At 45.1% G+C, this 27,273-nt stretch overlaps 1 protein-coding gene across 5 annotated transcripts in view; it reads left to right on the plus strand.

Annotated features, from left to right (window-relative positions):
- SYT16 (synaptotagmin 16) overlaps positions 1-19,306 on the plus strand; it is a 53,797-nt gene extending 34,491 nt beyond the window's left edge. For all 5 annotated transcript variants that reach the window (XM_080394896.1, XM_080394898.1, XM_080394899.1 and 2 more), the window contains 3 exons: positions 2,651-3,094; positions 4,161-4,350; positions 16,233-19,306. In XM_080394896.1, the coding sequence (XP_080251022.1) occupies positions 2,651-3,094; positions 4,161-4,350; positions 16,233-16,546 (948 nt within the window). In that variant the 3' untranslated portion in view covers positions 16,547-19,306. The remainder of the gene's footprint in view (positions 1-2,650; positions 3,095-4,160; positions 4,351-16,232) is intronic.
- Positions 19,307-27,273: the final 7,967 nt, after the last annotated feature.

The raw sequence follows: 27,273 nt of genomic DNA on the forward strand, positions 1-27,273 counted from the left end.
AGGAACTAAATGTTCTGACATGCCAGAAATGTCCAAGCGCTATTATGCTTTACTCAGAGGACCTCTCTTTAGAGACAAAAATGGTAATTTTATGCCCCTGCAGTGGAACCACAAGTACCGTTTCAAGCCTTGTCCATAATTAGCTGCTCTTTCAGGTTTCTCTGGCAGAAATGGACTTATTTTACCTAGTAAAGAGGATATTGGCTGTCCTGAATGACCGGGTTAGACATACAGAATCAATTGCTGTGGTTGGCTTGACCTCTCAACAACTGTGCTGGAAAGAGGGAAAGAAAGAAATTCAGAAGAAATACCCAAAACCTGCACTTTCCTTGGATTCTGGTTTAAGTGGCTGTATAACCAGTATATTCACAATAGACTCATAGCCCCAGCTGAGCTCTGAAAGCCGAGGGGAGTTCTGTCAACGACTTCAACAGAAAGAAAACTGAGTGTCCGTAAGCTTTGTGTGCTGAAAACCTGTTCAAGGGTGAGTCCCAGATAGCACAGTGCTCTCTGAAAGGGCCAGCCCATGACGTCTCGAAAGTTTGGTTGCCCACAGAAAGGTCATTGCCATGGAGTTTGGCATTTCTCTTTCCCTCTCTGCCTCTGGTTCATGCAGTTTTCTCTGCAGTGGATGTGGCCACAGCTATAATGGCACAATTTGAGATCTCCTGAAATCCAGATCCTCTCTAGCTGTTCGGTCAAAAACCAGATAGCTGACCTTCAGTTGCTCCTACACGCTGCCAGAAGATGAGTTATTCAGCCCCGCTGGGGCAGGAAAGTGCCTCTTGGATCTTCATACTTGTGGGTTTGTGATGATGCACAGGAGTTTTTCTCCAGCTCAGGCATGTAAATGAAAGCAAAGTTAAGCCGCAAGCACAGTTGTCTCCACACTGTAGCAGTAGTTCTTAAATGTGCCTTGATTTCTTCTCAACAGCAAATTCACAGATGAAAGTGGGGAGGGATGAACATGTGGAGGGAAACATGAATCAAGCCCAATCCCATTACACTTCCTTCTTAAATATTATTTCATCAGCCAGACAAGAATAACTTGACAGCTACACCGCAGCACTTTGCATTTGCATAACATCATGTTCTCTCCAGGCAACCTGGCCTGTCTTGCTTTTTTGTCTTTGCAGCCTGCTGTTCATACAGAAAGGCATTTTTATGGCCAACCAAGTCATTTTGCGTGCTGTCCAAGCAGTGATTTTTCTCCCTTTGACGTTCCTTCTGCAAGATGTATGACAGCAGGTCTCCGTCACTCATGTGCACGCATGGACTTCTGTATTCACGTGCACGAATCTCAAACACTTATGAAAATATGAAAATATGAAAAGCTGGAGCTCTGCTTATCATGGCAGCTGAATATGAGCGCTTGAAAAGTAGATTGACAGAAAGTAGATATATATTCTGAGATTTGTCTGAAGTCTTGTTTGAGACACATACCACCCTAGACACTTGTGTAGGGAGTTGCATTAGAAGTCCCATGGCCCATCATCCATACTCTAAACAATAAGATTCCTGTTGAAAAGAAGTGTTACTTGAAATGCGAAAGAAGATAAATGTTTGAGGAGGAGGGTGACTCAGACTGCTAGTGACAGGCCTTAATTCACCTTCTGGCTATTAACTGAAAATCTTTCCCTAGTACAGTGTATACTCATGTTTAAATACAAATCATTGATCACTATAGCAACCCCTTTATCACACGAAGCATATTCTAGCTTAAAGATAAAAAAGCACTTTTGAACAGAAATGCGCACGCCCACTCATCAAAAGGTAAGGTGAGCTTCCATGTTGTTTTATCTTGTTTTATCAAGATGATTTTTGTTTTAAAAGTGCATAAAAGATTGTGTGTGAATGGGTCTGCCCTGTTTTGGTTGTTTATTTTGAATTTTTATTCTGAATGTATTAGTATCCAAACTGAACAGAAGGAACCGATGCCGCTCTTGGGAGATTTAAAAAGAGAATAAAGAATCGATATGCATTTAATCAGACTGTTTTTCTTGATTATCATTGCTTTAGCTGTAGGAAAAGTATTGAATTATAGAGTTATTTGGAAATGCAATTTTCATTCTGCAAGAAATTCTGACATGATTTCCCCTCCCATCAAACTGAACTCAGTGCTTAATGTTTTTTAACTTCCAGCAGAACAAAATATCCAAAAAGTTAGCAGGTTTTGACTGAATTGTTTGATTTCAGTAAAGTAAAAAAGTCCATTTTGAAAAAATCTGGTGTATGTTCAAAGTAATAGGTTAAATTGTTCTTTTTAACCAAATGAAACCAAAATGTTTTATTAATACCTCAAAACTGACATGAATGAAATTTTAAAAAAAGCCTTTGTTTAGTTTTTCCTATGTGAAATTTTTGCCAAATTACCAGTCTCCTGCAAAACATTTAAATATTGATGATACTTTTTGTTGGAAATGTTTCAGCAAGTGCTGTTGTTTAGTAGATTATATGGGGAATTTTACACAAAATGAGGCAATTAACTATCGTTGGCCTTTCAAGAAACACTGGGCTCCTTATTTTGCAGAGCAACTGCCTACACTTGCAAGCACAAGTGAGGAGAACAATTTTTTTTTTAAATAGAGGTGAGATCATAGAGGCAATTTTGTACTCCAATGCAGGTTTTCCTCCTTCCTTCTCTTTACAGGAACATAATGAAGTGAACAGTGCACCAGCTCATCACGGTGCTCATGAGCCCATCTGTAAATGTGGTGACCTAGATGTCATCTTCAACTATAAAACCTCAAGTCAAAAGCTACTAGTTACTGTCCTGGAGGCCAGGGATATCCCGGACAAAGACCGCAGTGGTGTGAACACCTGGCAAGTGCACACAGTCCTGATGCCTAGCAAGAAACAGAGGGGTAAGACAAGTGTTCAGAGAGGACCCATCCCCGTGTTCAAGGATAAAATTACCTTCAGTAAGCTGGAGCCAGAGGAGTTAAGCAGCCATGCCATTCGTTTCCGCCTCTACGCAGTACACAAGATGTTTGGAGAGAAGATGATGGGAGAGCAGTTGTTTTACCTGAGCAACGTCGGCCGGGAAGGGGAAGTGAAGGTGACATTGGTCTTGGAGCCAAGGAGTAACTTGAGTGTAAGTTTGATGAAATAACTATGGAGTTCATAAAATTGTTCATCTGGTGAATGGGGACCAGCTGTACCTCATATCTTTCATGCAGAGCTGTTAGGATGCAACTGGTGGTCACTTAAAAAGTTACCAGTTAGGGGAGGCCTGGGGCATGTCTTCCTGACACAAAGCCATGCCTTATTAACAGTGGCTCAGCTAGCAAACTTACATAAAGTCATGTAGATGTACTATGTCTACACGAGTCATGAAATGCTGTGCCATGCAGAAACAGTTGGTCCCAGGACCACCAAGGCTAATTACGCCTTCATTTCAACAGGGACAGTAGTTCTCGTGCACCGTTATGTTGGTGGACCTGTACTACTGCCAGTGCAAGAGCTACCTCGTTTGGCACTAGCTACGAGCTTGTGGATCTCTGCGTAGTGCAGTTTCCATGTTACCAGAAATGCTTGGTAATGTTCCTTTTCATGACAGATGGAAGTGGAGAGGTGGGTCATGTGAGGAGGAACTGGCTGTGCTGCTTTCATAGTTTTCCATGCGCATCACAGTTGTATACAGCTCTGGCTATGCCAATCAATTTGTGTAGATGAGCTCTGTCAAGATTCATTGTCTACAAAAAGCTCAGTGAGAGCTTGTGCACACAAAATGAATAAAACATCATACTCCGGGTGAGGAGGGGGTAGAGAGAGCATCATGGTAGCAAGGAAAGAAAGTAAGAAAATGCAGAGTACATGACACACACACACACACCCCCCAACTGCAAAATACCTTCCATCCAAATCATTGTCAAGGAGATGTACTGTGCATTTGATGTAGTAGGATCTGTGCTTATCTCAGAGTCTTTGATTTACACTGGTGGTAACACATTACGCAGAGTTCCTCATCTTTATAGAGAAAGTTCAGAGATGTGTTCTTGTAAAAGTGATGCTCTGATTCTTCTGGTGCCCCATTGTAATTCATTCTTAGTCATTGTCATTTGTTAAGAGAGATCTTACTAAACAAGGCTACGAGATCTGAATTAAGGGAGGGTGGTGGTGAATGTCCTGATGAGACTTTCAGTGCTCTTTCCCTGCAGAGTGCAGACTCTCAGCTTAGTCTGTCAGCAATCTCTCACAGTGATAGCGCTTCTTCAACACAGTCCCTGTCGCATGGAGGGTTGCCAGAGCTGCTTGTGGGATTGTCATACAATGCCACTACGGGGCGGCTGTCAGTGGAGATGATCAAAGGCAGTCATTTCCGAAACCTCGCAATTAATAGGCCACCTGGTAAGTACTTCACTGCTGTTAAATAACACTATTGAGTCAAAATTTGCTTTTTATTTTCTTCCTCAAGATATTCAATTATGTCATTTTTGAGCTGGGTTTCCTTGCAGAGTATCTGATTGAAAATTAAAAGCATCATTTCAAATACGTGTGCTGGTAAATTTTACAGTGTAATTGGAGGCAATCATATGAAGACACAGCCGATGGGACAGTAACACCTGAATGTCTCTTTTATTGCATATACCTTTACAACATTTGATTATGGCAAAAGTGCTATTGTACCCAAAGCACAGAGTAATTCTCAGCAGATCCATAAAATGAAAGAAGCGCTTTTCAAGTGATTATATGTTACCACGTGATCTAGAGAGGTCCTGCGTAGCACCATTAAGTGTTTCCCAGGGCTATACTTTGTTTAGTCCCCTTGCTGTGCTGTTGAGCACTAGGTGACCTGGTGCTTTGGGCCCTTTTAGGGGATCCTGCTGCTGTGAATTCACCGCTGCTGCACAAGAAAATCTGCTGCAGAAAGAAGATTTGAAAGTTATTCTTCTGGGTCACAGCAGTTGAGCTCCCTTTTCCCAGTACCTAAAGGAAAAAAATTGAAATTGCCTTACAGTGGGTTTTGTTGGTGTCTGAGCTGTAGTTAGCCCTTGAGAAGGATAGTGGTGCTAACGTCCATGGTATAGATGGGGTCGTGCAGCCACAGTGTGTGGTGTATCTGCTTTGCTGCCAGCGTGCCTCGGTCAGGGGTTGAGTGGCAGTGCAGTATTCAGCTCATGTTGTCCTTTCGCCTCCTGTCTGAAACCAGCAGCTAATGGCAATGTGAAATAACATTTTTTTGGTTGTTTGTGTTTGCTTTTTGTGATGTGGCTCTCTGCCTGTCAGAGGTAATAACCTTTGACAGTTCCTTGCCTTCACTGGGTTTGACATAGTATCTCTGGCTTGCAAAATACTAAGATTGCTTTTGCAAAATGCTGTGCTCTTTGGCCCAGAGCTAGCAAAATATTTATGTAATATTTCAGCATATGGAGGTGAAAACTTAAGTTTCCCCTAAACTATACTTGAACAAATTACAGAAATAATCCATGTCATCAGTCAGTCCCTCGAGAATTAAGGGCAGGTCTATGCAACAGTAAAACACATGGCCCCAGTCTGTGTAGCCCTAGCTAGTCTTGTATTAGCTGTGGCAACATAGGTCTCCATGTGAGTTATATGTTCCTGTTTGCATGTGTATGTTTTATTAAAAGGTTTCAAGCTGGGACCTTTTTAGTAATTTAAAGCAAAGGTAGACTAAGACAAGAGTCTTACCACAGGCACTAGCAAGCAAGCTCACCTGTGTTTATACTGCGATGTAGGTACATCCTGAAGTTTTATTCTCAGAAATGAAATTGAAGTAGTGCCAATATAGGTCCAAGTTAATTGCTGCAGTTTTTTCTGGCCTGTTTTCATGTATCTGTTTGTATTGGAGTTTTTTCTCTTACCTGCCTGAAGATGTGGATTATGCAACACTTCTGTTCTTAAATCAGGCCCTGCACAAGTTGTCTTGCACCTGGCTGGGTCAGGCATGTGTAATGCCCGCTTTTTTCCTATAAATGAAATGTTTTCACTGCACAGAACTCAAATAATTGCCTTCCTGCTTACTACCTGCAATATCATGACCAAATTACTGATGTTTTTGGTATCCTTCTAACAAATCTCCTTCTGGGTGCATGTTGTATAGCTCTGTGGGTTGCAGTAAGCTGAGCAACCCTCTACCTCTGTCTGTGAGTGCTGGGGAGCTGTGTCTGTCCTGGGCCTCTGGTGGGATGGGGTTTGGCAGGTTAGCCATGTGTGCACGGGTGAACTTTCAGCGTGAGATAGTTTAGCTGCAATGATTGAATGTCCCATTCAGCTTTTTAGCTGGTGAGCGCACAGGGGTGCAGTAGCTTGGTTGGAAGCATCTTTAAACCTGAGAAGTATTTTGTGTTTGTTTGATAAGAACAGGAGCAGGATATGGGACAAAGAAGCATTCCTTGAGGGACCTTTCATTTTAAATTCTGCCTGATTTTTTCCATTTCTGTGTTTGCAGAGCTTCAGATAGACCTAGTTTAGTCAGTCTGATGAAGTGGCCAAAGTCTTCTGTCAGCTACCCAAGCTAATAGTCCTGAAATTGTTGCACAGCAGTTCTTCCATCTTTGCTATTCAGGTGATCTTGAGCTGTTTCTTCACATCCTTTTTGTATCTGGATCAATTTTAGCACTGTCAGACCAGTATCTCTCAATGTTAGATCAGTTTTTAGTTGAAACATGGGAATTCATAAACGATTACAGGCAAATTCTGAACCTATCACAATCTGCTCCTTTTATTCCCAGTCACATTGTTGCTTCTGCATTCTGCATTGTTGTTCTGCACCTACAGTTCCCAGTAGTGTGGTGAGAAAAGGAAAACCCAGTGAAGCAGAAACTGAAAGAAGTTGAAAAGAAGGAAGAAAACCAGCACTTGTCTCAGGTGCTGGAGTAGCATTTCACTGATAGCTCCTGCAGACACTGCAGAAGAGTGCTGTGAGGTCCGATCGTTACTGTCTGAAACATGCTGGTGGCTGAATGAGATGCTTGATAAGTCTTTCACTAGGTGAAAACTAAAACTGCTAGCTCCCTTTCTGGAGTGTGAGCAAATAGCCCTTGTGTTTTCTCAAATATGTCCTATCTGCAGTTCTGTTGTTTGAAGCTCAGAGGGAGTGATTTATTTCTTTAAAGTATCATGGGGATTTCAGATATAATAGCGCTTCAGGGCACTTAAATACCAAGCCCAATCTGCTATTCAGGACAGCCATTTGTGGTGAGACGGAGAGAAGTCAATGGGCAGAATCCATCTGCATTCCTGGCCCTGCATGCACAGAACCTATACGGTACCCATATGTGGTCCTGTTGCAGCCCAGTGGCTTTAGCATCACCTGCTGCTGACAGCTGCAGTTATGGGGAATGACAGGAGAGTCTTACACAACAGCAAGGTCTCCAGCTGTGCTTTTTGCCCACCTTGACCCTCTTCTCTGCTACCTGCAGTCCTGCCCAGGTGAGCTCAGCATCTCCTACAGCGTGCGTGCTCCCTCCTTGGCATCCTTGCACAGAGATTTCACGGTGTGCAGAATAAGGAACTGGACTGGGACATTGGTGATTTTAGGCATTAAAGGCTGCAGACGCTAAACCAGATGGTTTTCTGGAGAAGGAAAGGAAGAATGTGCATGTCTCAGTTTTTCCTGGGCACATCATCTGCTTCGCTTAAACCTTTAAACTGAGTGAGGTAAATATTAAAGTCGTGGGTTCTTACATGGGTAATAACTGGGTTAGAAAACATCTGGACAGCTTACAGAGACTTAAATCTCGCAGGCAGTGTCTTCTCTTGAGGTCACATTTGTGGGATTTAAGAACAGTTTGGTCAAGGATAAGTGTTCAGGTATTGTCCTGGGGAGCATGCCGAGTTACAGGCCTGTGTCTGCAATCCCTGATCACGCAAATAGATCCATTATCACTCGGAGCACTTAAGAGCACTCAAAAGTATGGCTGCAGCATCAGGCTGTAATTTATCAGTGTGTGCCAAAAAGCCTCATGCAGAAAAGCATCTACAGTTTTGTCAGATGTAGACACCCTCAGTATTTTAGTGCTAATGGCTTGTGTGCAGTGCACCTCAGTCTTTTTGCTTCTTGTAAAAATCATTAACCTGTGTTAGTGTTTTGTGGGTGTTCGTATTTTGGCCTGTGGTATTGTATTTTCTTAGAACAAAACACAGTGTGTTTGTTTAAAGGATGTTTATTATAGAAAAAGTAACAAGAGAAGCCTACACCACTGGCAGACACCTCTTTAAGAATTTATAACCAGTTACATACCATGTGCATGGTAGTAGTACCTTGGGATTGTAGTGATGGCAGGAATCATTTGTGCCAGTTGGCGTATAAACATGCAACAGAGACATGGTCTCTGCCCACATGATGTTTAACCTTCACCAGCTGCTCTGCTGGGTGCAGTTCTCTTTTCAATAATCCAGCCCTTGTTTTTTTCCCCTTCTGCCTTTTTTGGGGGGGTTGTACGTCTGTGTAATGCAATTTGAGAAGGACTATTGTAAAGATATTCCCTCGCCTAAGAAAAGTCCTCCAAGCTTTTCAGCAGCTGCAGAATTAATCACACATAATAATTACATCCGTACATGATTGTTATTATACAAGCAGCATATTAACCCCATTAAACAAATACAATAGCATTAATGCTGGAAAAGACAGGGGGGAGAGAACAAGCTATCAGGATTTCTGTTGGGAACAGGAGAAATTCTTGGAGTGAAGACTTGTCTGGAAACAAACATCTGAGCCACAGATAACAATGCCAATAAGTGCAGAAGATGCTCCCATAGAGGAATTGGGATCCTTGCATGGTATTTGTTGCTCTGGTATCAGAGTGCTTGAAAGCCATTAGTGGCTTTTATTTTATCAACTTGTGAGGGAAGGAAAGTTGTTATCCCTGTTTCATTCCTGGAAGACTAAGGCACAGGTGAATTTCTCCCAATCAACCAGGGAGCTGAATAAGGAACTTCTAACCGGCGCATCTTGCTCTGAACAGGGAATTTGCTTGAGTTCCTAAAGCTTTGTAAGTCATGCTTTCATCTCATCCGTAGCAGAAGGGTGATCTGTACTAGGGTGAGCTGGGGTGGATTCAGGCGTCCAGAGAGCTTGGTTAACAGAGCAGTAGAGGTGCTGGGCAGCTACTTGCTGCTTGCTACTTGCCAATTGGTCACAGTGGGCTTGTACAGGACCACCTCTCCCACAGATTTTCATTGCCCATCCTTGAATATAGCTTGAATAAACTTACAGTAAAGGTCAGTTTTGTTTGAGAAAGTTTTGTTCAGGGTGGTAAAAATGACGCCAGATGCAAGGAGCCCAGAAGGATGTCTTAGTAATGAGCAGCTGGGCAGTGAGGTGGAAGATGAAGGGTGGATGAATGTGAGGTACTACATGGGGGCAGGGGTGGAATTCAAGCTTAGTATCTGGATGGGCTCAGAGCCACTCGTGAGTGAAATATTAGGCTTATAGTAAATAGCTCCAGGAAAACGTCCACTCAAGGATCACAGTAGTAGTGGGAAAAAACAAGTTAAAGGTTAGAAATATACGGAGGACAAAATGAAAAATTGGTGTTTGACTGTAACTATGTCACTGGTGTAATGAATACCATGTACAGTTCTGGCTCCTGCTATTCATATAGAATACGGCAGGACTGGAAGGATGTGATGAGGAGTGTCAGAGACCATCAGGGGCATGGGAACAGCTTCCAGTGAGCTGCAGCTGAATAGACTGCACCTCCTACGATGCTACCACAAAGGGAGATGGGAGATTTCACGGACGCCTCTGAAATCATAAGTGTCATCGAGAAAGTGAATTGGCAGCAGTTATTTGTTTTCTCTCCTGATACAAAGCCACAAAACGAAGGTAGGAGGTAGTGGGTCTTGAAGGGGAGACAGCTCTTCGCTTATGCTCTCAAATTCCTCACTACAGAATGTCATGGATGCTAGAAGTCCACTTGAGTTTGGTACAGCACAGAACAAGTTCACAAAGAAAGATCCACTGAGGACCGTTAACTATGAAGACACTGCCTCTGACAGAGGAATTTCTTAAGTCACAAATAGCTGAAGACTGGGAAAGTATTTGGGGGAGAATCAGCATATGCCATATTCACCATATTTTTATTGACTTACTAAGGCACGTGGTATTGGGTACTATCGGGTGGATGGACTGGCTTGGTGCAGCTCTTTCCACCATGTGTGAGACCTGGGATTAATTAAGCTCGGAAAAGCAGGTCACAGAATAGTGGACTTTCAACGAGAAATTGTGAGATTTTGGAGGGGGATGTTCCATGATAATTAGACATCCAGTGATAGTGTGCCGTTATTCAGTAATGTTTTCAATACTTCTGTATTTCTAAAAGGTCTATAAAAGCTATAATCCATGTTATACTTGCTGGGTGTAAAAATGAAGGTATTTCTGAATCAAAGGAGTACATCTGAAGTGGAATGTATGGTGATGGCTCTTCCATTCCCATAGCTGTGAACAAGAAAAAAAAAATCCTCTCCCAAAACAAACAAAAGGCAAAGCTTACTTCCAGAGTAGAACTCTCCTAATTCAAGCTTCAGTTGCAGCTGAATGTTTAGTGCAAATCTGCAGCAATTCTACAGAGCGGTTTGCAGGAGATCCGATGACAGGCTGTATCATAAAGCCATGCCCGTGGGCACCACTGCTGGAGGTGAGAAAAGCCAGGCTTAAGCAGCCTTACACCATGCTGCTGCTGTTACTGAGAAAGTGTGCGTTCATGCTTTCTGCTATGCTCTTGGTTAAAGATCCCAGCCCCTCTCTGAGGCAGCAGCAATGATGCCCAATGTTGAAATGCCCTGATTAGAGGAGAGTCACCTCGTGCATCTGGAGAGGTGTCTGCGTGCTGCTTTGGCTGGGTAAACCCTGAGTAAAGCTGCACCTCTGTGGGCTAGAGAACGCAGGGGGGGCGGTAAGCTGGCTCTGCAGCCTACCATGCATCCCAGGTGAGGGCTAGCACTGTCAAACAGAGTGTGCATGGGGTCTTGTGGCAGCAAAGGAGGGATCACCAAGGACCTGAGCTCAGGGAGTCTCAGGAAGCAGCTTTCCTTCCTGAGAGACCTGGGCGCTGCTGCTCGGGAGCCCTTGTTTCCTACCCCTCCCCAGCCCACCTCCTTGCATGAAATGGGTCACTGATGCTGGCAGTTCCCTTCTCTCAGGCCAAACTCTGCTTCCCAGGAGCAGTGCGCTCCTTTCTGCTGCGTTTTAAATTAAAGGCGCTGCTGGTCTGTTCTCGACGCACGTGTTGTCAAGGTTTGCCATATCCCAGCCTCTCCCTTGTGTGGTGGCTGCCAGCCATGGGAGAGGGGGCCTGAGTAGCCAAGGCTTGGTGGAACAAGGCTTTGAGTGGAACAAACCCTTAGATGGAACAAGGGGAGGAAAAGCAGGCAGCTCTCAGCCCTTGTAGGATTTCTAGAGTAGTCCACAAGCTGCCTCTGGTCTACACCAGACTTCCACAGTGTGGGGCTGGGAACAAAAGCCTGGGTCTAATTCTACTCCGTGCTCTTTTCCCGATCCGGCTGCAGTGAGCCAGGTTCACAGTATTCCTGCCTCGCTGCTGGTCCGGTGGGGAGGTGAAGCCGTGACTAACGGAGCCATGGCCGCCTGGGTCTCCCACCGAGACCTGGCGTTGAGCCGCGCTGTACGGAGCAGCACAGAGCTGAGCTCTGGGGCTGCATTGCCAAGCGATGCTGCCATTTATTATGTAGGCTAGGAGCGTGGGCATGCCAGCTGGGTGAAATTAAGCTCTACGCCCAAGGCTTTATTTTACTGCAGCTGTTATTAGTCTGGATTGCAGCATGCTGACATGGTTATACTGCTTTTGGAAATGAGCTAGCTTGCCTGGAGCGAGGGTGGGAAGGTCTGTACGGTGCGCTGCTGTACCCTGCAGTCCGCAGACCTGAGGGGTCAGGAGTCTTTGGTTGTTTATTTCCTTTCTAAATATAAATTTAAGCAGGGGGTTAGACGCTTTTGTATTTGCAGTGGTTTTGTCCATGGGTCAGCTTTATTAGTAATGGTGGAGCTTAGGGTAAATGAAAGTAGAATGCACGCTATGGTCCCTGCTCCAAAAATGGGAACGTATAAATTATAGCTGATTATTCCCCTGAGTTGTCATTATCAGTTAGTTCCCTTAGAAGGATGATGACAGAAATGGGTCATTAGAAGAACTGCAGATAAACTGATTGCCTTTGCAGATGAGCTCTCGAGAGGTGTTTTATGGTTGGGGCAGTGCTGATGGGGGCAGATCAGTCCGTGCGAGGAGAGGTTTAGCCAAACCTCTGGAGTAAGATTATGCAGCGCCAGCCCAAAATGTGTCTGGCTTCTTGCAGCATTCCTTGATTTAGTGCTTTTCACTCTGGTATTAAATGCAGAGGTGTTGATATTTTATGTATACAAGAACATTGTTCAATCCACTCGTACCAGAGATGAAAGATGAGTTTAGAGTAAAATGATCTGTAGCAAGAACTTCTGTTCCAAAGCCCATATGGAAAGGAGAGCCTGGTGGATGCATGCTAAAATTGGTCTCGGCAAAATTAGACAGTTCTTGCTTCTTCACAGACTTTTGTGTAATCGTGGGCAAGCTGCAGTCTCAGACCCTCCCAGATCTTAAGAGGGCTCGCTCTTCTTTATGTCAGTGAGATAGGTGCCTAAATAGAAGGTGAGCACTTAGGCGTTTTAAGGAGTGTAAGCCTTAATCTCTCTTCTCCCTTTGTGCTTGACAGAGGTGGCATGAAAGTAAATACACTGAAGAGCATGAAGTGCTGAGATACCACAGTAATGAGGCCATTACTGGATCTGAGCGTGTAATTAGATGGAAAATGTTGCCTTCAGAATAAATAGATGCTCTCACACATATATTCTTCAGTAAATTTTCAAGTTCATCCTTGCTGTAGTTCTACTAATTTCACTGTGTTTCTGGGGATGGATTTTCTTTGGCAAAGCCATCTGGAGGGGAGAGCTTTCCATCTCAGAGGACCAGAGTGGACCACAAGGAGAACTAGGGAGTGTTACTTGATGAAACACCTAAAAAGATGCTGCAAGGAGCACAATGCAATAAGGGCAAACCACGATCTTAAAATGTAGTTAGTGAAGCAGAATAACAGCTCAGCCTCATACATACCAGCTCTGCAAAGCAAATTTTGAATCCACACCTACTCTTTTATTTCTGTTCAGGCAAGCTCAATTCTTTTGGCTGGTAAAATACACCCAGTAGAATAAATTTGAGAAGGATTAGCAGCCTCATTTAGTTGCCACTTGCACTGTTTTTGTGCCTGTGTTTACAAGGGGATGAATAGGGCTCCTGGTATTAGTTCTGCCCTGAGCATAGTCTTCTTCCAGCCTTGCATGTTCTTGCCTGATGCAGATGATACGTGCAAAATCCCCACTGACATAGGTACTGTATAGACAGGGCCTTGCAGCAGAATTATGTAGCAGACCTGTTGTATATTAAAGAAAAAGCCTAATTTTCTGACTTTGGTCTCTGTTGGATTTAAGTCATTGGTCGTGCGATGCTCGGTTTTCTTTAAAGCCAGCTGCCTTACTCCTCACTTGCAAAAACTGAGGCCTCAGGGATGTGACATCCTAGAGTTTATGACTGCAAGAAACTCATCCATTCATTGCCTGGAAAATTAACTGGGACATCCTGAAACAGCATCCTGTGAGGTGTTTCAGCTGTGGCACTTGGTTTAGTGTTAAAACCTTTATCATCTGTAATGGTAGCACTGTCTACTAGGTAGCTGCTGAATTATGCCTTATGCTCCTTCAGTGGTATTGATTATAAATTGGTTGACTCCTTTGGGGACTGCTCAGATGAATGTGCCTGCAGTTAGGTGTGATGAATCTCTTCTGAGCTGGTGGCACTCAGGGTGATAGGGAAGTTTAATGAGAGGAAAATCTAGACCTCAGTCCTCTCCCTGTCTTCTCTGAAAAAGAAGTACCACAGCCTGAGTGGGTGACCTTTCCCTCAAGTAGCATGGGAAGATAAGCTAAAAAAGTACTTCATCTGCTGTTAGTTATGTTGCACATTGCCATGCTCAGGTGGGATAGCAGTGAGGGTGTTGGTAGCAGTCCTTGGCTGCATACCGTTTCTCCTCTCTGCCCAGCCCCTGCTCCAGCACAGCCGGGGAAACCCTCCCGAGAGCTGCCAAGGGTTCCAGGGGCAGGACCTTTCCAGTGCTGCTCCGTGCCCCAGCTCTGCCCTTGCCGACTCTTCCCAGCCCCGACTCTGATCCCAATCAAATGCCCTCACCCTCAGCAAAGCAGTTCTCAGAGGGTAGTGGGGAAAGAGATATGGCAGCGAGGACATATGTGGAGAGAAATGGAGGTGTTGGGCCAGGAGCAAATAGAGGGTCCCATCTCCCTGAATTCGTAGGTCTCAGCACTCACCTCTCTTGTGTGTCAGCAGAAGCAAGCCACTTCAGCTTTCTGCCTGTCAATGGGATTGGTTTGGGAAATGCACTGAAATTCTGTAGAAAATATAAGATTTCAATTTGAAAGTAAGAAAAATTTTAAAGTTCAAACAGGGAATCATACTAATTGGCTGCTTGTTTGTATTTAAGAATCACCCTGGTGGAGGTTTTTCACTGTTTTGAAATCCCCTTCTCACAAAAAAGGGTGAATACATTAAGAAAATCCATAACCCCCCTACCCACCCCCCACTTATCTTTATTTCCAGGGAGTTCCCTGCAGGCTCAGACCAGCATCCAGGACTTCCACGTGAGGAATGCGTCAGTGCAGGTTATGCTTTGTCAGGGGAAGCAAAGTGACGCCTCTGCAAGTACTGCAAGAGATTGTGTCTGGTGGTTATCTTGCATGGTTTCACATTGAGTTGAGCTGGAAGAGAGAGTCCTCTCTTGGCCTTTGTGTTTGCGAGGGGTCTGAAGTTGTTACAGGTTTTGGTCCCTCAGCACCACCAATATTGAATGCTACCGTGGGAATTAGTCCACCTCTTGATATTGCAGTTCTTTGCTTCCCAGATACAATCAGGAAGCTATTCCGTGCCTCAAGTCTGCTTTTCTGTCTAGCAAGGAGGTCTTTGTTGGCAAGATCTACTTCATCTCCAGTGTTACGCGGGGAGGCAAGCTGGCACCCCCAGTTAATGATTGGACTGAACTTTCCCGGCAGAAGCTCGATAGCTGTACAGCTGTGTGGGCTTACAATTTGCTCCTCAATTGTCAGTCTCCTGACAGCTTTTTCAGAGGAACAGTTTGAGAGGAGCGGAAAGCCTTGCTTTGGAGACACAGAAGTGTTTTCACACCTGAAGTGTAATTTCACACCTTGTGTTGCTCAGTAGATAAGTGCGTAAAATAGCACATCAAATGGGAACAGAAGAGGATAGAAATGCTGTAGACAAGAGACGGAGGCTTGTTATTTATTTTCTATCTTCAGCATGCTCTAAAATAATACTCACTTGCAGAAACCCAGGCACAGACTACGAAGGGGCTAGAAGGGGACTTTTCTAGCCAAGTGCTCTGTTACCATCACGTGCAGAGTGAGGTGAAAACTTACACGGAGCTGGGTCTGTGGAGCTTTGGGACCACAGAGCTCTGCTTGAGACCGTGGTATTAGTGACCGCGTAACAGAGGTGAACTAATCAATACAGGAGGCAACAAAGTTTTAAGGGTGAGTTTATGGGAACACTGACTTGGACCATCCCTTCCCTGTATCCACTAAGCGTTTTTACTCCTTGTGTTGACTGAAATAGTGAATAAAATTGACCTTGAGTCCACCAAAAATGTAAGTGAGAATTTGGAAGAAGCCTTGAAACTATGATGTGAGATCAAATAATTTCACTGTGTATGCAAGTTTCCTTTCCCTCTTTTTTCAGGACCCTTTTTGCTTGCTATTTCAAGTAATAGGTCATAGAAGTGGGAAGGCAAGTGCAGCCAAGGGAAGCCCCGGCAAGACAGCCCCAACGGCACTTGATTGTAAGGGAGAAGAGAAGGTGGAGATGCACCATTTGATGTAGAGATGTTAATAGTTTTGGTTAATCTTAGACAAGTCTGCTAGGCTTGGGGACCAGATTTTCTGCTCTTTCCAAGAGAGCAGGGCTGAAACACACATCAGTTACTTCCTTTTTCTCCCCAGCTGAATATAAGGTGCTTTCACCTGCTGCTTCTCATTCCATGGATTTTGCTAAGGAGAGCGGTCCAGCTCTCATTTGTTATTCACTGCAGACAAGCTGCTCTACTTGCAGGGTTTTTTGGGTGTTCTTTGACTGCTTGGGGCTTTCATATAGTCTGTCACCTGTTCCAAACATATTGTTTCCTCTTTCTTGTCCTAGACACCTACGGAAAGCTCTGCCTGCGCAACTCTGTGGGTCAGGAGATGTCTCGCTGCAAGACTTCCATCCGTCGAGGGCAGCCCAACCCTGTCTACAAGGAAACTTTCATCTTCCAGGTCGCCCTCTTCCAGCTCTCTGATGTCACCCTAATGATCTCCGTGTACAACAGGCGCAGCATGAAGCGCAAAGAGATGATCGGTTGGATTTCTATGGGTCAGAACAGCAGCGGGGAGGAAGAGCAAAGTCATTGGCAGGAAATGAAGGAATCGAAGGGGACACAGGTCTGCAGGTGGCACACGCTACTGGAGTCCTAGTGGTTACCAGGGCAGCCTGCGGGTCCTGGGACTATGGGCTGTCTTCCCTTGCTCTCAGTCAGCAGAGAAGAGCTATCCCATGGCAAACACTGTGCTCCGACAGGTCACACACACTTTAACCTGAGTTTTCCATGTCAGCAGTCATGAGTATTAAAGGGGTGGCAACGCCTAGGAAGCAAGTTTAGTTCTTGTCTTTCCAGGTTGTCCTGCATTTTCTACATCCAAATAATTAACCCTGGGAAGAAGCAATGGGAATACCTACAAAATTCTTTCCTTGGTCATTGTCTTAATATTTTTGTCATAGGCTTAATCGTCACAGACTGACTTCGATGCTGTTTTCTTCTGGGCTAAACTCTCTCTTCTGTTTCTGCCCTTATTTATATTAATGAAGTTTGCAAATATTCTTGACACGCAGATAGCTCACAGAAAGGCTGACCTGCAGGCAGATCACATTCTCTCCCTTTTTTTGTTACCATGTTTCTAAGTCCTAGAAATAAGCATTTTATACCACTGTAGACTGGATGATATATTTTTCAGGCAGCATGGGAAAGCACTCTTGAATTTTCTGTCAACTTTTAAGTGCCTAGACGTTACTACTGTTCTCCTGTACTAGCAACTGATATTAGGACTAAACACTACCAGTATTTTTAATTAGGCATCTTGTGCACTTGTTAGCCTGCATTGCCATAGGTTTGCACGAGAGAGAACTAGCGTCAGTTTTATATTGCAATTATACAATGCATGTTTAGATGCTTACTTGAAGTTCATGGCTTCTGTCATCACAAATACCAAAAAAGACCAGAACAAGCTGCACATCCACCTTTGTGCCTGAATCACTCTTTTCTGCATCATTGTTTTGCCCATGTGTTACTTATGTGGTACGTTGTTTTTTAAAAGTGAGGTTTATTCAGAAAAGCATTTCTGTGAGCATCACACAGGAAGGCTTTAGACCATGCTTTCTCTGTGATGCAGTTAAGCACAATTCAGTTTGCTGAGGGCTCTTCTTCAAGTGTGCTATCTTGTAATATCTCCTTGGGATCTGCAAGGGGACTGTTTTTGGCACGCTGAGCAGTAGAGGATGTCAGGCCATGTCACCTCATTGTTGAGGTGAGCTCTCCTGCAGGCAAGGAACAGGATCCAGAGGACCCCCTGGAGGGGCTGCTGGCTCTGCTGAACTAACACCAGAGAAAAGTATTATGCTTCCTGACTCTAACTGAAAACAGTGCAAGGAGCAGGCTTGCTGGATGAGGTGATGACACTTTTATGTAGGTACTTTTCAGACTGTGTTGTCATCTTCCACTTTAATCTTTTTTCCTGTCTCTGTGAGTTAAAGTCATGGAGATGATGGATAAGGGGCCATGTCTTAGTCTGCTACTTGGCTATTGAAAGTTTAGCAGTTGTTAGCTGTTGAGGTGCTCCGTGTGACAGCAGAGGATGTTTGTCCTCTAATGTAATGATGGTATGTAGGCAGTAAGGTGCTGAGATCTTCAAATACTGTCAGCTGCCCAATCTCCCATTCTCTGCACTCTCTAGGAGAGGACTGGCATTTCTCTGCTCCTGCTGATGATAGCAAGGAACAGGAAATATTTTGCTGAAAAGGTTTGTCTGTACTGAATCACTTCATGTTTTGTTTTTGTCATTTACTGAGCCCTGGCACCAAATTCTGCCTCCTACTGCACCACAGCTGTCTCCTTCCCTTCAACGGTGCTCTGCAAATCTAACTAGTGCAGATTGTGGCACTGGCTGTTTGACCAAATTTGAGCCTTGGTGCTGGTTTGCATCACAGCCAGGCTAACCAGACCCTGTGGGCAGTGGTGTGATACAGGTTATCAGTTGGTGTCATACACACAGGCTTTGTCTGTCCTCCTGAGGCAGACAGAATAATCTGCATGTAGAAGGACTTCTGATACAGGCGATACGAGTTATTCCACAGCCGATGTTTTTGTATATTCTTATCACTTACCTGTCTGAGCGTCATTTTTCTGGTGAGACTGGTGGGTATCCTATGCAGGAGGGTTGTCCTCCACTGCCTAGATTAAAATCTGCTTTGCACTGCTGGGGCTTCGTACCATAAAGCAGGATCTAACCCAAATACAGCTCAGCAAACAAGTATGTTTTTGACGGCACTGTTAATGCTGCTGTATTACCAATGCAAGAGAAAATGAGCATGACTGATAAACAGCAGAATAGATGTGGGTTTTTATCACGTTCTTTTCTTCTGGGGGAAAAAAAGCAGAGGAAGCAGCCCAACTCAAAAGGTGCATTTGCTGATTTCAGTTGGTTTCCAGTCTCTGCATCTTTTTTCCTGAACTGCGTAAGATGTATATACAAGTGTTTATAAGTAATTTTATTATCTGGGATGTGTACGTGTAATAAACTTACTGTGATTCTCTTCGTAACTTCTTGAACCTGCCAAGTGTTTCTTGTGCTTCACCATTAGCTAAGGGAAAAATGTAGATTAATAATATGTTTCAGCAGTGAACTGGAGATAAACCAGTTTTGTAACAGTGTGATTAAAAAAAAAAATCTTGGAAAAGATAATTTGAGAAAACAATAAAGCAATCTAGTTTTGGACTTCTTGCCATTTTCACATCAAGATCTTTTCTGAAGATACAGCATTAAGGGAATTGAATTTTAATATATAATTTCAGTATAGAGTGTTGGGAGTCAGAGGAAAGCAAGAGAAGATAGCTCAGAGTACGTTAATATCTGAGCACATGTTAGAACTTTGCTCTCCGATGGAAGCAGGTTGCTGCATCCTTGCAATTTTTACCAGAAAAAAATTGGAGGGAAGGGAAAAGGGATGAGCCAAGGGGAGCACTGGGGTTTTGGAGCTGCTGCTAAACCTGCTGGTGCATCTATGCCTTGATCAATGTGTTTGTGGGGTTCATTAAGTTCCTACTGAAGCAATGGAGAGATTTAGGAATCTTGGGACAAACACCGTGCTGGGCGTGCTCATGCTTGCTAGCTGTATTTTGGGATTTTTGTTGCTTTTGTGGTTTATTTTACTTTTAAGTATTGACTGCCTATGAAATGAAGGCTTTGTGGCAGCTTCCCCGTGTTCCAGAGCTCCCGTAGTTTTTCCCATTGACAGATTGAATTAGTCATTGCTAATATTGATACAGGCTGCGCTTGTGCTTATGGTCTTTCTCTTGTAAATACCGCTGCCCTTTCAGTCACTGCTTTAACCCCTTGTTTCCTTTGATTGTGGCTGACAAGGCTGAATTTCCAGCAAGATTTCCATTCCTTGAGAATCCTGACTTGCACATGGCTTGCAGTTGGCGATGGTCAGTAGTCTCAGGTCCCTGTGTTCCCTTGGCCTCCATCCACGTGGATGCCAATGCTGCTGCCTGATCTCTGCTTCTGCGGGGCTCCAAGTGGGGAGAAGAGCTGTGGGAGGCCCATGGGGAGTTCAGCAAGCAGGAAAGGAACGGCTGACCTGCTCCTGGAAATGCTGGAGTGCTTGCAAGTCCAGATTATGGAGTTTCCCAGTGAGCTCATTTTCTAAAATAATTCATCCCCTTTTGACACCACTATCTGGAATACCCTTATAGCTTATTTGCATTTTCTTCTCTTGGGGAGGGGGGGGGGGGGGGATGGGGAAGCCTGAAAACCCACAAAACCATTGTGTGGGAAGGAACTAACTGCACTGGCATAAGCCCAGAATACTGTGGGCAAGTGCTCTGGATACATATCTCGAAGAGCGTCGTTCAGCTCATTGCAGTCTGTTCCTTCCTTGGTCTGTCTCCAGCCAGCACGCCCCTGTCCTGCTAGGCTTTCTGCTGTTAATTTATTTTTTGGGGTTTTAGTGTGTATCGACAACAGAACAGAATGACAGAATGATCTCACCCTGTTTATATTCCCTGTAATAATAGTGACTTTCGACCGTTGCCCACAGAAATGAGTACCTCTTCTAGCCCACTGAGCTACAGCTATAGGTTACTGAAGTGTCCGTTTGTAAAGGCTTTATCTGGATGGTCTGCTATGTCATTTGATGTGTTTGGGTTTCCATTTTACCGGCGTCTTTAATTACCTGGATCCTGCTGTGGCTCGCTTGCTCCTGGCACTCTGGCTTGTCTGCGTTTCCCTTGCGGAGTGACATGGGTTGTGCAGCTCCTGGGGCGCATGGACAATACTTAGATATATTTTTAGCAGCTGCAGATCCTGAGAAGTTATTTGGTGCTTTACATAGTCGACTGATCTTCAGTCATGAATGTCTTTAGATGTTCTTGGACGCACAGAACCAAAGGCCGCCAGCTGCTATTGATCATTTCTCCAGCATAAAGCCTAAGGTGGCAGCTTGGCAGAGGACAGGCGTTTCCTCTGCTGGCAGTTAATTTTCTCCTTCAGCTGAAGCTGGCGATGACCTTGGAGCTAGCGTGCCTGCAGAGCTTTTTTTGCGCTCCCATATTTATCATCATCTTTAATCTGTATGATCAAAGCACTTCATCTCTCTGCCTCTCAGCTGCCTTCTGCCCTTCAGCACGAAAGGTGGACGGAAAGGCTGAGCAAAGAGTATGGCCTCCCTATTGCATTATCCCGGGGCTCAAGGGGAGCTGACTCCTGGGGGGGTTATCTTAAAGTTATGATGCTCATGATCAAGATCTTGTCTCCCTGCTCTCTAGTCCACTTACGGAGTTTGAAGCTTGTTGGTTGGGCTGTGATACTTTTATAATTACAAAGTAGTGACACCCATTCCCCTCAATGTAGACCGAGTTAATGGCAGAGGAAACAACCTCTTCCGTGTGTGCTTTCTTCTTCTTCTTCTTTTTTTTTTTTTTTTTTTTTTTTTTTTTTTGTAGGTATCCTTCTGTAAAAGGACAAGAGTCTGAAGGAATTAGTATGCAGGAGCATCGACTTTCCATTTAAAATGTACTAAGTGTGATGTGTGCAACTATGGTTTGAGGGGGGAAAAAAGGCAGCCAGGGTTTGCAGAAGAGCTCACGCTTTGAATGAGGCAGGTTTTTCCCTTCAGCGTGCACTACCCCAGCAAATACATTCTCATACCTCAGGCAGTGATGCTGGCTCCCAGCTGATCTGCTTTTGTGATAAAAGCAGCCAGAAGCTGACAGATCCTAAAGCTTGGAAAGACATACAGGATAAATCAGCATAGCTGGTTTGGGTGTTTATTTGGAATCTGGTGCAGATTTAACGAGTTGTCATGCAAGAAATGAGAAGCCCAAGCAGTGGGCAGGAAGGTGGTGGGGAGGGAAGGCTCTTGCTGCGCTTGTGCTGCCATAGAGCTGGGAGTTTGCTCACTCTGTGCTCCAGAAAGCAGCGCAGTCAGGCTGCAGTGGCATCAAGCCTGAGCTGAAACCCAGTTTCTCTGCATGATTCCTTAGCTCCAGATCTGCTGAAGGCATACAGCTTCCACACACCACACCCCCCCCCCTTTTTTTTTCCCCAGTGCAGAGTGAGCTCGTGTCTTCCTGCAGCCTACGCTGTAGGCCTTAAGAAATGAATGTGTAAATATTTTGTCTCTCACAGCAGCCCAAGGTCATCTTTCTGGAACAGCAAACAGGCACAGAATCCAAAGAAGATCAGTCTGTCATATGAGTAAGGTTAGCATCTGCACTTACAAATGACAAAGGCTATTAATCCTCATGCTGTAATCCCCAAGCTGTTTGCCAGCTGGCAGCAGGAAGATGTTCCCGCTCAACCCACACAGCTATCCATGTTTTTTCACCTTTATGAAGCAGATATAGGTCAATACTGTAGCCTGGATAAAGAACTTGGTAGATACCATTCATCTCTTCTAGCGTTACAATCCGTCTCTTCTCCACACAAGCCATCTGTACAAACGAAGGTGTAAGAGGGGAGCTGCAGGCTGGGCTCTCCCTGTGCTGCTCCCCCAAAATAGAAGACTGAAGGTGAGACTTTTTTTCCCCCCTCTGCTCCTGAATTTGTCATGGGAGGATGAATTTTGAGATCTCACTGCAGAGCTGAACAGCCTGAGCAAAGCTCTGTCACTCGACAGGTCTTCATACGAGAGCAGGGAAAAAGCAGCGCTTGTCAAAGGCAGATGGAAGTCCAACACTGAGACTTTTTTGATCCTGATTTGGGAACCTGCATGAGATTTGGGTACTGCCCATCACAGGGACATAAAAACCTGAATCCCATGAGGTACCACTGATGAAGCAGAAGGAAATCTGCTGCATGGCAGCAGTGCAGGTAGGGTGTGGTAGTTTGTAGGATCTCGCACAACAGAAAACTGTACCATCACCGTGTTGCATCCAGTGAGCATTAGGCAGCCGAGGCTGGAAAAAGTTGGAGACCCAAAAGGCAGGTGGGAGCTGTGAAGCTCCATTCAGACCTATTAGTGGCTCATCTTTCTAGAAAATCAGAGAGAAAATTATTGAATTTTACTTAACAGAAGTGGTTTAACAGAAATCACAGCTCCTTGACCAGCTGCAGGCGCAAGGAAGTGAGGGCATTATCCCTGGCGCTTGCGTTTCCTCCCAGCTGTAGCGGGTGACCGTGGAATAGATACCACTCTGGAGGTGTCTGGCCCCTGTAACATCATACCCAGCATGGGCCGATCTCGTTGAGTAACGAGACAAAAAGCTGATCTTGGTCATGGGTGAAGAATGGGAAGGATTCAGGATACAGACAAAAGCTAAATTCTTTCCTGAGTCCCACAACCGTTAATTAGCCTTGACCTCCAGGGAAGGCATTTTATTGTGCCAAATACTTCACTCTCTCTTCATCTCTCTGACTTAAGAGAACATTGCAAATGTCTGTCTTCATTAGCAGCTGAGAAAAGTCATAGAATTTTGCCAGCTTTCCTCATCCCTGTTGTGTCTTGTTAACACTTTCCAGGTGCTTTTCCTTCACGCTGTCTCCACCATCACATCTTCCATCCTCTCATTAATATCTGTAGAGGTCTGCTGCAAGGCAGGTCTGTGCCTGGTAGCAATATCTTATGTTCATGGTGCTCAGGATAAAACCTATCCTCCACTTTCTTGCTGTCACTAAGTGGCACCTCAAGCACAATTTTTCCAATTAAATTGGTACTACATCTCTCCCGTAGTCCTCTGCTGGTATTGCTGTGGGTTTTGCCTCGCTGGGCTGTATCCTCCACTGTAACTTCAGTGACTTTTTCCTAGTAGCATTTTGTTTGTCAAGAAGAGTAAATGAAGTAATCATTTGGTAGACTTAGCATTTAAATACTGTGTGGCATTTATATGTGTATATATAAAATGTTTTTTATGGTAGAGTGCCCCAAGGCATTTGCATGAAGCACATCTCAATGTATATTTGGCTGTTGATTTAAATATACCATATATAATAAGTTGTTTTTGGTACGTATTGGCTTCTTTCAATATTGGAACAATATACCATTTCTGGCAGGTACAGGTTTTTGTTGTCTCACTGTTGCAGCCACAGCTGGACACTGGCGATGCAGTGGCTGAGGTGTGTGTCCATCTCCTCTCTCCTCTGCGCATGCCGTGACCTGGTAGGCTTTCCCCTCCCCCAGCTTTGCAGGTGGACAGGCATTGCTGCCAGGGCACGCTGCAGTGGGACAGCATTGTAAGACCACGTACTGCATCTCCCTCCTGGCATTTAGCAGCATAATTTGCCTCTAAGGTTTCCCCCTTCATTGCTGCCGTATTCTCAGCCGGGACCGTGGGCAGGTAGTGAGCCGGTTGGTGTTCTGAGTAACTCAGCCCTGTGGCTGAGGGGGCATCAAAAGTGTTAGAGATCTCCATTCTCCTTTCCCAGCCTGAGGTGTACAAGCACAACATTTATCTAACAGTTGATCACTTTAAATAATAACAATGCAGAAAAACCAATAAGAATACCAGGTCCCTAACTTCTGTCGGTGCAAAAGCAGGGCTTCTAGAGCTTGAATTTATTGCTGAATTATTTTTATGATAAATACATCTATACAAGAAGAATTGTTCATACTGTGGAGGTTATAGGAAACAAATTCATATCCCCTTTTCACTTTTGTAAAGTTCAAAGATTTGCACTGAAAATTATACCTTCAATCTAGTTAATAAATGGCTGGTATTGACTGGTGAGGCCACTGGAATGGTATGAGCATCATTTCACTTGCTCTGTGTGTGATTGAAAGAGATGTCTGAAGTGCAAAACTGTGATGAAAAAGATGAAAAATACGATGAAAAGATGTTTGGATATTCAACAGGAAGAGTGGTACGGGTTTATTCTTAGCTTTTCATGTACTTGACAATGAAACATTTTTATTCTACTTAAGTGCTAACGTGCATGATCATACAATATATTGCCTCTCACTAATTATATGCTGCGTTAGGAATACTAATGTCTAGATGATATCTGACTGGAAAAAAAGCATTAAACCCAGCTTCTACAGAATTCTGGGCTGAAATTTCCCCCACACACATACAACCATCCAAACCTTAGAAACAGTCTTGTTTTGTTATGCTGAACATTGTTGTTACAGGTTTTTATCAATAAAATAGAAGCAGATGGCTCATGAAGACATGCAAAACCGGTGTATCTTCCTTTTTGTTTGTATTGTGGCAGAACCGAGTGAATATGCAACTAGGAGAGGTGGACGTATTTTGTTCAGAACAAAGATGCAGGTGTCCGGTGCATAATGCATAACTGGGAGGAATGGGAAATATTGCCACCCCCACCCCCGTCTTGGTCCCTCTGTCCCTCTGCACAGACAAAGGGGCCCTGAGGCAGCAGGTGGAGGCTTCTGTGGGGGCTTTGGGAGACTGAAGAGGTTCCCATGCCCTGCCATGTCTCTGCCTCCCTCTGTATACCACCCTTCACCAGCTCTGCATGGGCGAGGAGAAGTGCTGGTGATGTGTTAGACGTCTGCTGTTCCCCCGTCTCTCATCCAGCCCCTGGCAGGAGCATGGGGAGCATCCCCTTGTGCCTGCCCTGTGGTGGTCCCCCAGCCACTGTTTGTCCTGTACGCCAATGGATGTGTTGGCACCTGCCCCAGGGCACGTGGCAGTCAATGCCACCAGCATGTCTCCTTTGTTGATATCCTGGCCACGTGTATGGGATGCTGAAGGATGCCTCTGTAGCGGTTGGGGTGGCCGCAGGGTGGCTGTGTCTTGCTTTGGAAACAGAGGTAGGAGCTTGTGTGGGGCTGGAGAGCTGAAATTGGGTGGCCAGGCACGTCACGTCTTTATCTGGTGGCTACTTTTGCTCACATGTGCCTTTGGTCGTGATGTATTTGTGTGTGTGGTGTACTCCTGCCAGGTCGCAGCTGTAATCCATGCCTACATTAAGATGGAGAAAGACAAGCTAAAAAAATTCCAAATTGGTAATTTTGAACCGGGGGTAGTTTGTTCCTCTCAGAATAGCAGTACCGTCTTTGAGGGAGACGTGAGAAATGATGATTTCTGAATCCCTGCTGGCATCCACAGGACTGGCTTTCCAGGACCAGCCCAGAAATAGAGTTTCTTTTTCTGGCGACAGTTGGTAGCTTCAGTCCCTGGAAGCCTCAGCAACAGCAACCGGTACTTGCCGCGTCTGGGTACATGGAAAACCCAGCCCAGAGTCCTTCCTCGGAAAGACGGTGGGGAAATGGTATAAGCTGGGAGGCTCAGAGAGACACCAGGGAGTCTGGCAAAACTCAACCTCCTTGGTGCAAACTGGTGATGAAATAGGTGTTCTGCTAAGGACTAACGCTGGTGGGATGGCCAGGCTCAGCTGAGAGGGGTGTGTGTGGGAAGGTGCTGCAATGTTCTACATGTTTTGAGACTCAGCGGCAGGTCTGGCTGCAGAGTAGGGCGGGGGGTTGCTCGGGGCTGCAGAAGCCCCCCGGCAGCTCCTGTAGGCGCAGGGGGCATCTGCAGAGCCAGCCGCCATCTGCAAGTTGCGCTGGGGTCTGGGAGCTCAGGTGGACGCTGCTGCCAAGGTGGTGGCAAGGCCTAAGGAGGTACCAGGGCAGCGCTTGCCTGGCGCTGTTTCGTGTTTCATCCTGTGCAATCTTCTGGAAAACACTTAAAGTTCACCTTGCCCATCAACTGGCTGCAATTCCCCCGCCAACTCCACCCTATTTCTCCAATAAAACCAGCGCTGAGGGGTGCTGGCAACTACTCAAAAGGACGTGGGCACTGCTGGGGACACCACACCTGCTTCGCTGCTCCTGCAGCTTCACGATGTCCTTGTGGGAATGTCCTCAGCCGCTGTGTGGTGACAAGAGAGCAGGCGGTATTGTCGCAGTGGGTGGGTGTTCTCAGGCCGATAGCCAGCACAGGGCTAACCTGAGCGGCTTTTGTTCCTCCGGGCAGATCTGCCTGTGTCCCCGTGCGAGCTTGGTACACGCTACGGTAAAACTGCTGGCCTTAAACTTGGGGAGAGCGGGGAATGGGCTATATGTCTTGGTGCCAAGGTATGGGCAGCCTGTCCTGAATGAGGCCACCCATAAAACTGGTGGTAGAACACTCAGGCTTTCTATGTGCTTGGTGTACAACACCGCTGTGCAAATACAGCAGCGGGCTTAGCAATCCATTTGCTGCTCTTGCTGGGATGCCCGCTATTCGGCATGAGCATGTGTAGGTCTCGTCAGGATCCTGGCTGTGTTTTGTTTTATTGTTCTGATTATCCTGTTCTTCCTCCAGCTGCATTTTAATTCCTTGCTTGTGTTGGCTTAATTCCTTGGCTAAGCACCAAGTGTTGTTTTGCCAAGGCATCCCTGATTTCATCCTTATTTTGACCGGTTGGAAAAGTCACATTTTTAATGTCGGGAAACTAAGTTTTGAATTTCAACGAAAGAGTGA

This window comes from Falco punctatus (assembly GCF_963210335.1).
Source record: "Falco punctatus genome assembly, chromosome: 7".
Classification (NCBI taxonomy): Eukaryota; Metazoa; Chordata; class Aves; order Falconiformes; family Falconidae; genus Falco; species Falco punctatus.